Below are 10,699 nucleotides of genomic sequence, written 5' to 3'. Positions count from 1 at the left end.
TTAATAGTAATGTAATAAATATTTTTAACAGAACAAAATATAATTTTATCATACTATTCCTTGGAGATTGTTTTCATTTTTTTTTGCCAGTGGAACCTAGTCTTACAGGTAGAAAATGTTTGGGTCATAGATATGTTTTCCTTGAGCCTTCCAATATTTGTTCACATAGTTGTATTTCTTAAACATTTCTTGTCTAAAAAAACCCCACTTCTTCTCCATATTTAAAAATTGGAAGCTGTCACATAAAAACCAGAATACTTTCTTTTGATGATCAGAGTATCTGACCACATTTACACCATGCTCCTGTTTGGCAACAATGAAATGCGTTCACCGAATTTCCACAACCCTTACCCCATACCCCAATCCCCACACCATCCTGCCCAATTCCCTCACTGAGACTGCTGCCAGTTACCATTTATCACTGTGCTTATGTGGTTATTTTTTCTTATGTTAAGCCCACTTCCCTTATTTATATTGCCTGCCTTCTAGACATTTGAATTCTGGGAATAGTTTAGAGACGATGACAGGAATCATCAGAAATTCTTCCCAAATCATAGAGTTGGGAACATATTGAGAAATAGGGGAGTAGAGACACATATAAGAGAGAAAAGGTTTGGGGGATCAATTCAACAAATTATCATTCTTGCTAGTGAAATGTCTGGGGGACAAAAGGCACACCCCAAAATATTGTCAACATTTAATAGAAAGAAGTTCTTCAGGTAAGTGTCTTTGGTAATGAAATATGTAAAGGTGGAAGAGAAAATAGTACAAAGCCTAGAGACCCTCAGCTCTAGGTATAGAGACAATTACTTTTCAATGAAGAGTCATGAATGTCTATGTAATTGAGTTGAGAATTCAAACATTCTCAGTCACTCAGAAGAAAACAAATTGTGAAAAGTCACAAGTAGAATCAAGGCAAGGCCAAAAGCTAAACTCACCATATGCATTTCTCAAGAAAACCTCACAGGAGTTCTTAAGCCTATCAAAGATGGTTCTAACATCTTTGGTTCCTAACATCTTTGGTCACAGAGACCAACTCTTCTTCTCATGATTCTTGTGTTTCGTTGCCACCATCTTCTAAAGTGTCAGAATTATGCTCATAAATAGTAACAGAGGTAGATCTCCCAAACCGTTCATCATAAATTTCTTCATTTTTGGCAATTATCTTTTGCCTATAAAGAGAAGATTTATAGAGGTAAAGGGTAGAAAGGGATACAAGACATTTGGGAAGCAGAGAAATGTAGTTTTGTTCCTTCACTAGTTGGGAGTGGTCTCTTTCAATATTTGCAGTGATTTTGAATTTAGGGAGACATGAAATTTGGATTACCAAATTCCCATATGAAGAATTTATGACAAAATTAACACAGTGAACAATTTCCCTTTGTTAAGTATTGACCAAAAGTTACTTCAGTGATTTAAGATGTATCTTCAGGTAACAGTATAATTTCTGACCTGAGGTTGATTTTCACAGGAACCAAATGTGGCTGCATCTAAAGGTAAACTATTGACACCTGAGTCCCATGTAAAAAAAAAGACACCAACAGAAGACTGTTTAATGGGCTTCCCTGATAGCTCAGTTGGTAAAGAATCCACCAGTAATGTGGGAGACCTGAGTTCAATCACTGGGTTGGGAAGATCCCCTGGAGAAAGGAAAGGCTACCCACTCCAGTATTCTAGCCTGGAGAATTCCATGGACTGTACAGTCCATGGGGTCATAACGAGTCAGACACGACTGAGCGACTTTATTCTTCTTCATTAAATAGAGTAGAGAGGCCAGAAGGGGGAGCTCTCATGCCCTGAGATGGTAGCAGAGCCCCAAAGGAAGAAAGACTCCTCTTGTTTCCTAGGAAGAACTCAGGCAAAGAAAAGTCATGGACTCTGTTTACTATGCTGCTGCTGCTGCTAAGTCGCTTCAGTCATGTCTGACTCTGTGCGACCCCACAGACGGCAGCCCACCAGGCTCCCCCGTCCCCAGGATTCTCCAGGCAAGAACACTGGAGTGGAGTGCCATTGCCTTCTCCATGTGTTTGCTATAGCCCTCCCCTATTACTTTTTCCCCTCTATAAAAGCATTCTTCTTCCCCTGCTATGTGGGACCTTGCACATGGCTTGCCATATTTCCGTTCAGTTCACTTCAGTTGCTCATTCATATCTGACTCTTTGTGATCCATGGACTGCAGCACTCCAGGCTTCCCTGTCCATCACCAACTCCCAGAGCTCACTCAAACTCATGTCCATCGAGTCCGTGATGCCGTCCAACCATCTCATCCTCTGTCATCCCCTCCTCCTCCCGCCTTCAATCTTTCCCAGCATCAGGGTCTTTTCCAATGAGTCAGTTCTTCACATCAGGTGGCCAAAGTATTGGAGTTTCAGTGTCAGATCAGTCCTTCCAATGAATATTCAGGACTGATTTCCTTTAGGATTGACTGACTGGTTGGATCTCCTTGCAGTCCAAGGGCATTTCAAGAGTCTTCTCCAACACCACAGTTCAAAAGCATCAACTCTTCAGCTCTCATCTTTCTCTATAGTCCACCTCTCACATCCATACATGACTACTGGAAAAAACATAGCTTTGACTAGACGGAACTTTGTTGGCAAAGTAATGTCTCTGCTTTTTTTTTTTTTTTCCAGTTCCTCACAACTGATTTTATTAGCCAACATATACCAAAGATGGGCGGCAAAAGATGTGTCATTTTTGCAGTTTTCTTTCACCACTGGAGCCCTGTGCTGTTGTCGACCATAGTTTTCTAGTCTTTTGATTAAGCCTTGCCTGTCGTGTGCTGCTGTAACATCAAAGTAACTGCTTTGCACCCTGTCACCTCCTCTGGCAGGCAGCCATCCTGGTCTTGGAGCGTGGGGTCAGCCCCGGACTGGAGCAGCAGCTCCACAATGTCCAAAAACTTACAGGCAGCAGCATAATGTAGAGCTGTTTGACCTTCATTGTCCTGACAGCTAATATCAGCTCTATATTGTAGCAAGACTGACTAGTTCCTTATGTCCTCGATCATAAGACCAGTGGAGTAGAGTTCTGCCCTCTTCATCTTTCATATTCACATCCATGTTTTTTGTTTTGATGACTTTGGTTATATGGTCAATGTTGTTTTCCCTGCAATAATCAAATATGTCTTTATCTTCTTCCCTGATGATTTCTTCGTGATACAGAGAACTAACAACTGGCCCACCAAAACCCGTATTTGCTTCTTTTCCTTTCTTCTCTGGTGACTGAGGATTCCAACTTGGATCTAATTTTTTAACTACAGCAATATATTCCTGCATTGCTTGGCTGGAACACCAAGCGCTTTCCATGCTTCCCATTTTTGCTTTCCTTCAAAGTCAAAGAAGCTTGGTTTAGGTGTATTGCAATTTCCAACTTGTACCTGCTTGTACCTGGCATACAGATACAAGAGCTGCTCCCTGCTAGCCACTTGCACCAGGCCTTGGAGCTGTGCTGCAGCCTTCTCAAACAGCTCTGCCAGGCTCCTGGATGCCTCGATCTCTGGGCTCTGGAGGGATTCCACATCCCTGGAGTCATCCCCCGAGTTCAGCTCTCCACCACTGTCGCCCGTGGTGGCCCCCGAGGGCAGGAATGACGAGGCCATGAGTCCGCCTGTCTTCTTCGGACGGACCGGGTGTGACACCGGCGTGGGAGCCTGGCCCACCAGTCCTGAACTCAAGTTGCACCCAAGCTCACCTAACCCTTGCTTAACTCAGCCTCGCTCCCTCTATCCCCCTGGTCTCCCTGGGTGTGCAGGGAGGGTCCCACCACCCTCTGCTGCTCTCCCCCACTGCCTGGTCTCTTTTGGCTTCCCCAGGCTAACAGGGAGCTCGGGGTAGCCCAGATCGCTCTCGCGGCACGGGGGTCTGTGAGCAACACAACCAGGGGGCCTGGAACAAGGCTTGTCTCTGCTTTTTAATATGCTGTCTAGGAGAAGGCAATGGCACCCCACTCCAGTACTCTTGCCTGGAAAATCCCATGGATGGAGGAGCCTGGTAGGCTACAGTCCATGGGGTTGCTAAGAGTCGGACACGACTGAGCGACTTCACTTTCACTTTTCACTTTCATGCATTGGAGAAGGAAATGGCAACCCACTCCACTGTTCTTGCCTGGAGAATCCCAGGGACGGGGGAGCCTGGTAGGCTACCGTCTATGGGGTCGCACAGAGTCGGACACCTGTGAAGCAACTTAGCAGCAGTAGCAGCAGATTGGTCATAGCTTTTCTTCCAAGGAACAAGCGTCTTGTAATTTCGTGGCTGCCGTCACCAACCGCAGTGATTTTGGAGCCCCCCAAAATAAAGTCTCTCACTGTTTCCATTGTTTCCCCATCTATTTGCAATGAAGTGATGGGACCAGATGCCATGATCTTAGTTTTCTGAATGTTGAGTTGTAAGCCAGCTTTTTCACTCTCCTCTTTCACTTTCATCAAGAGGCTCTTTAGTTCTTCACTTTCTGCCATAAGGGTGGTGTTGTCTGCATATCTGAGGCAGGTCAGGTGGTCTGGTATTCCCACCTCTTGAAGAATTTTCCACAGTTTGTTGCGATCCACATAGTCAAAGGCTTTGGCATAGTCAATAAAGCAGAAGTAGAGGTTTTTCTAGGCTCTTGCTTTTTCAGTGATTCAGTGGATGTTGGCAATTTGATCTCTGGTTCCTCTGTCTTTTCTAAATCCAGCCTGAACATCTGGAAGTTCACAGTTGTTGAACAGTACATGTTGTCATGGACTGTTGAAGCCTGGCTTGGAGAATTTTGAGCATTACTTTGCTAGCATGTGAGATGAGTGCAATTGTGTGGTAGTTTGAACATTGCTTGGCATTTCCTTTCTTTGCGACTGGAATGAAAACTGACCTTTTCCAGTCCTATTGCCACTGCTGAGTTTTCCAAATTAGCTGTCATATTGAGTGCAGCGCCTTTACAGCATCAACTTTTAGGATTTGAAATAGCTCAACTGGAATCCCATTATCTCTACTAGCTTTGTTCATAGTGATGCTTCCTAAGGCCCACTTGACTTCGCATTCAAGAATGTCTGGCTCTAGGTGAGTGATCACACCATCGTGGTTATCTGGGTCATGAAGATCTTTTTTGTATAGTCCTTCTATGTATTCTTGCCACCTCTTCTTAATATCTTCTGCTTCTGTTAGGTCCATACCATTTCTGTCCTTTATTGTGCCCATCTTTGTTTGAAATGTTCCCTTGGTGTCTCTAATTTTAAAGAAATCTCTAGTCTTTCCCATTCTATTGTTTTCCTCTGTTTCTTTGCATTGATCACTGATGAAGGCTTCTTATCTCTCCTTGCTATTCTTTGGAACTCTGCATTCAGATGTTTATATCTTTCCCTTTCTCCTTTGCCTTTCACTTCTCTTCTTTTCTCAACTATTTGTAAGGTCTCCTCAGACAAACATTTTGCCTTTTTGCATTTCTTTTTCTTGGGGATGGTCTTGATTACTGCCTCCTGTACAATATCATAAATCTCTGTCCATAGTTCTTCAGGCACTCTGTCTATCAGATCCAATCCCTAGAATCTATTTCTCATATCTACTGTATAATCATAAGGAATTTGATTTAGCTCATACCTGAATGGTCTAGTGGTTTTCCCTATTTTATTCAATTTAAGTCTGAATTAGGCAATAAGGAATTTATGATCTGAGCCACAGTCAGCTCCTGGTCTTGTTTTTGCTGACTATATAGGGCTTCTCCATCTTTGGCTACAAAGAATATAATCAGTCTGATCTTGGTATTGACCATCTGGTGATATCCATGTGTAGACCATGTTTGTAGACCCCAAATTGAAATTCTTTGGTGATTCCAAATAAACCCATCATTGCTGGAGAATAACTGGCAGTCTATTTGTTTTATGTCAACATTTGGTGGCCTATACAGGGACCAAAGATGATCCTCAATGGCTCTGGGACTGGTGAGCAGACAGGTGTGGTGCTCACAATTGAGCCCACTGAGTTCACTGTTTTTCTCAATGACCCTGGAGTTTGAAGGTATATCTTTCTCCTGGATCTGAACCCATGCCCTCTTTGCACTTGAAGCTCTCTGACTTTATTCAGAATCTACTTTAAGGTTTTGTGTTTCTGGTTAAGGCCTTGTTCTGTTTGTGAGTGCTCATTTGGCACTTTGGTCTGATTTTGTGATTATACTCCTTCAACTAAAGCTAGCTGAGAAGCTGTCAGCCCATTCCTTTGGGAACAGGAGCTGCTTCACTGAAGCTGAAGCTGTTGGCCCCTTCCTTTGGAACATGGGCTGTTTCCTGGAAACTGGCTGAAAACCCTCTGGACTGGCTACTTTGGGATCAAGCTGTTTCATTAGAACTGGCTGGTATTAGCTGGTAGGCTGTTTGAGCTGAAAGCTGTTTGAATTGAGCTGTTTGAGCTGTCAGTTATTTGAAAATTATTCTTTTATTCCAGAGAGAAACCTCTGAGAAAGGGGACCCCTGTTACCTAGATATTTTGAAATCCCAATCCCAGGGATTCCAACCAGTTTTATGTTTAGAAACTGTGGTCCTCAAAACAAAACAAAAAACTGTGGTCCTTCCTCATGTGCATTTCTAGCTAAATGGACTAGTCCAAATCAAAGGCAAGTTAGGATCTCAACGGCCATTATGGGGAGCTTTTGAAAACTCCAAACTTAATTTTCTTAAAACCAAATTAGACCACAATAGTTCAAAAATTTCCAGAACTGAGTGGAATGCTTATTTTGAACCTGATGAATGTCATGACTCTAAAATTGTCTCTCTGCAGAAATAAGATTTTTAAGGTTAACTGAGGCAAATAATTAAAGAAAGGTAAAATGGCTGCTGAAGCTTCTGGCTTGTCTTCTTTGGCCTCTTTGTCTCAGGCTCCATCTCTGTTTCCATCTTGAGTCTCTTCTTTGGCTCTTCGTGACCAGACTCTGCCTCTGGCACCATCTCCCTCCTTCCCTCCTATGCTGCTTACACTTCTTTTATATCCTTTGTTCCCCTACAGTAATTCCTTTACTGAACTTTCCCTTCTTTCTGAAATTCTCCCCACTCCCTCTTCCTCTGAACTTGTCAGAACCTGTCCTTTTAAAATTAAGCAGTCTGAGAATCCAAATCCTTAATTTCTCATACTCCTCGGACTAAAGCTGAACTGTGAGCCATAAAGATTCAGAGTAACCAAAGAGCTTCACAGATTTGCTTAGGAGTTTACTATAGTCATTCAAACTTACTGACCTTGTTTTTCTAACTTATATAGTTCATATATATGCTTGTTGGTGAAGACCAGTCACAGTATTGGATGAAACCTGCTAATTAAGAAAATCCTAACAGATCTCAAAAATTACAACCAGGAGACCTACTAACTTATATGGCTTGAGCAACTGCTAGATGACTTCATCCCATGATTCCTAGGGCTTTTCCAAAGCCTGTTGATTAGAAGAAAATTCAGGCTTGCACATAAAAATGTAACAAACCTGTTCATGACAAATTACAATTGACTTCAGATTGTTTTTAAAGAAAATTCTTGTCTTCCTAAAGAGTTTGATTCTACCCAGGAAGCTTTTAACTCTACTTATTAATGGGCTGAACTGAAATCTTCCCCTGCTAAAAGGACCCAACAGAATGGTAAATTTACATCCACTCCAGATTTAGTTCATCTGGCAAATCAGCTCTCTGACACTCATGGATGAGTCACCCACAAAGAAGACCACCAAAATTCTTATCTTCAATTTCACAAATTAAATTTCCTAAGCCAGACCAGAATCCTCCTAGATTCTCCTGTTATTGCAAAGAGCCAGGACATTGGAAAAGAGATTTTACAGAGTCTAGCACTTCAGGTTGCTTCAGCTCTCTTAACCAGCTTTTCCAACATCCTTTCAATTCTCAGTGATAGGGCTCCAAGGAACTCCAGGGCTCTTCCCAATCCTCCCTCCCAACTGCTTTGAAGAAACTTTTCTCCAAGTTGGGAATGAATCTCTTTCAGTCCTAAAAGACATCAGAGCCACATTCTCAGTGCTCAGCCCCACTACAATAAAGCAGCCCTCGCCTCAGAGTTCTAAAACATTTCAAAGAGTGGGGATCTCTAATGAGCCACAAGAGGGTCCTGTCTCTGCACTTACTTCCTTTTGTTTAGGTCCTTTGAGACACACATCCCTTTCTCCTTAGTTCTCCCATCTCTACCCATTTATTAAGCTGAGACTTCTTAGATAAGTTTCTTGCTGGAATTTCTTTCTCCCTATATAAAATAATTCTAGAATTTGACTACAATCATCAAAACAACCAACTAGGTGAATTAAAAGGCCCTGTGACATCTTTTATGTGCTCCATCTGTCATGGACCTAAAACTTATCTGGAAACATTGATCATCTGTCCCTCCTACATCAACTACTATCTTCCTTATGGGCAAACTCTCCAACTGATACTGGAAAAATTCACAGTGCACTTGCCATCAAGATATTCAAATAGATCCTTCAGAACCTCTTTCTGCTAAGCTAAGTCACTTCAGTCGTGTCCGACTCTGTGCGACCCCATAGACGGCAGCCCACCAGGCCTCCCCGTCCCTGGGATTCTCCAGGCAAGAACACTGGAGTGTGTTGCCATTTCCCTCTCCAATGCATGAAAGTGAAAAGTGAAAGTGAAGTCGCTCAGTTGTGTCCGACTCCAGCGACCCCATGGACTGCAGCCTACCAGGCTCCTCTGTCCATGGGATTCTCCAGGCAAAGGTACTGGAGTGGAGTGCCATTGCCTTCTCTAGAAAGAGGTTCTGCTAGAACCTCTTTCTAGCATTTATTAATACCCCATAAGTAAAGAAGGCCTTCAAGGCATAAAGCCCTTAATAGAAAATCACAAGGCTCAAGGCCATGGATTTAAAAATAATTCTCAGTCATAAAACTGAATAAACCCAGAGAGTCTCAGATAAACCTCATGTATTATTTTGCATTAAAAACTAACATAGGAAAGGGAGAGGAGTCTCCCAACATCACTTTAAAAGTGTTGACCTCAGAAGGTAACTTCTGTGGCCAGCAAATATCCCCCTCCTGACAGTGCCTGTGCCTTGACTTCATGAGGGAATACCTAGGTTCATTTCCACCCATTCCTCACCCATCACCACACAACATGTGGAATCACAGTCCCCTGATCAGGGATTGATCCCAGGCCCCCTGCAGTGGAAGCACAGAGTCATAACCACTGGGCTGCCAGGGAATTCCTGTTATCACTTTCTGAAGATAATTCAGCCATGTCTTTCTGAGCAGCATCATTCATACCTTAGATGAATGTTTTCTTCTGTCAGATTGTGTATGGTGTACTTAAACTTGTCTTCAGCTTCAGTAAGCTTGATCTGGAGTGTTTTCTCCAGAGTTGCTACCACAGCTTTCTGAAAGACAGGTACATTTTAATAGCCATCTTTCCTAAATTAGAGTCACCCAGGGCAGAGCTACATGGCAGGGGGTTCCTCCCTCCAGCTCCCATCCCCACTCCAGCCAAGATTCACCTCTCTCTGGAGTTCCATCTGGGTTTGGTAGAGGGTTGTGTTAAGTGATTCTAGGATAAAAGCTTGAGCATACAACTCTTCCTCTATGACCTGGGTAAGAATAAATTGTTTCAGGACATTGCACTGATGTCTACGCATTTATCCCCTCATTCAGGACATTTGGATTAGAATGTGAAAGCATCAACTTTAGCCACTCCTTCTCCTGCTCTGTTAGTATGCCCTGTTCATTCTACCCCTCTATGTCTCACTAGTCTATACCCCTCTCAACAGCCTCACTGGTACAGCCCTCACCAGAGCTCACATGGGTTGTCAAAACAGCTATCAATTATCCATTCATTAAACAAGGGTTTATTTAATATCTAGTATGAATTCCAACTACATGACTGTCTAGAAAATGCAAAACCATAGAGACAGTAAAAAGACCAGTGGTTGCCAGGAGTTAGGAAGGGAAGCAAGGAATGAATAGGAGGATGGAGGATTTTTAGGGCAGAGACACCATTCTGTATGATGCTGCAGTGGAGGCTGCGTGGCATGATGCATGTGACGAAACCTATGGGATGCAAACAGGCATGCCAACCCCGTATGCCAGCTGCTGTACTGTACTGCGTGCTTCTGAAGGTACTGTGCTGTAAGATTAAACATGTTTTCTTTATTTTTTGTGTTTGCTTGTTTTTTATGCACATATTATTTGTATGAAAGGTATTACAAACCTATTAGAATACAGTCCTATATAGTCGATTGTGTTAGTTGGGTACTTAAGTTAACTTTGTTGGACTTTTGAATATACTCTCAGAATGGAACTTATTCATATGTAGGGACTTACTGTACAACACAAAGAAGGAATGCTAAGGTAAATTGGATTTTAGTTAATAATAATGTATTGATATGGATTCATCAAGGAGCTTCCCAGTAGCTCAGTTGTAAAGAATCTGCCTGCCAATGCAGGAGATGTGGGTTCTATCCCTGGGTCAGGAAGAGCCCCTAGAAAAGGAATGACAACCCACTCCAGTATTCTTGCCTTGGAAATCCCATGGAAATGGAAGCCTGGCGGGCTACTGTCCACGGGGTCCCCAAAGAGTCAGACATGACTGAGAATGCATGCACCATCACTTTTATTGCAATGGCATTGGGCAAAACACTGTACCAGGTCATTTGGCATTCTTTCATTGAAGTATTTATTTAAAAATGAACAAAATTAATTTATTTATTCGTTTAAAAATTTGCAGTTTACTGGATGTCTGTGATATGGT

General features: G+C 42.6%; 2 protein-coding genes across 2 annotated transcripts in view; both read right to left on the bottom strand.

The window, feature by feature from the left end:
• Window positions 1-351: 351 nt before the first annotated feature.
• Window positions 352-10,699, bottom strand: part of FLACC1 (flagellum associated containing coiled-coil domains 1) — a 38,525-nt gene continuing 28,177 nt past the window's right edge. The window contains exons 13-15 of the mRNA XM_005904241.3: window positions 9,450-9,539; window positions 9,223-9,332; window positions 352-1,172 (exon numbers count right to left, since the gene is read on the bottom strand). Of these exons, the coding sequence (XP_005904303.1) occupies window positions 1,046-1,172; window positions 9,223-9,332; window positions 9,450-9,539 (327 nt within the window). The 3' untranslated portion in view covers window positions 352-1,045. The remainder of the gene's footprint in view (window positions 1,173-9,222; window positions 9,333-9,449; window positions 9,540-10,699) is intronic.
• LOC102272030 (acyl-CoA-binding domain-containing protein 6-like) lies at window positions 2,611-3,598 on the bottom strand. The gene is given in 3 exon segments (XM_070380291.1): window positions 2,611-2,981; window positions 2,983-3,289; window positions 3,292-3,598. Coding segments are annotated over 3 exon segments (837 nt in total). The 3' UTR covers window positions 2,611-2,758.

This window comes from Bos mutus, chromosome 2 (genome assembly GCF_027580195.1).
Source record: "Bos mutus isolate GX-2022 chromosome 2, NWIPB_WYAK_1.1, whole genome shotgun sequence".
NCBI lineage: Eukaryota > Metazoa > Chordata > Mammalia > Artiodactyla > Bovidae > Bos > Bos mutus.
Note: the sequence above shows the minus strand (reverse complement) of the source record. Positions and strands in the feature narration are given on the sequence as shown.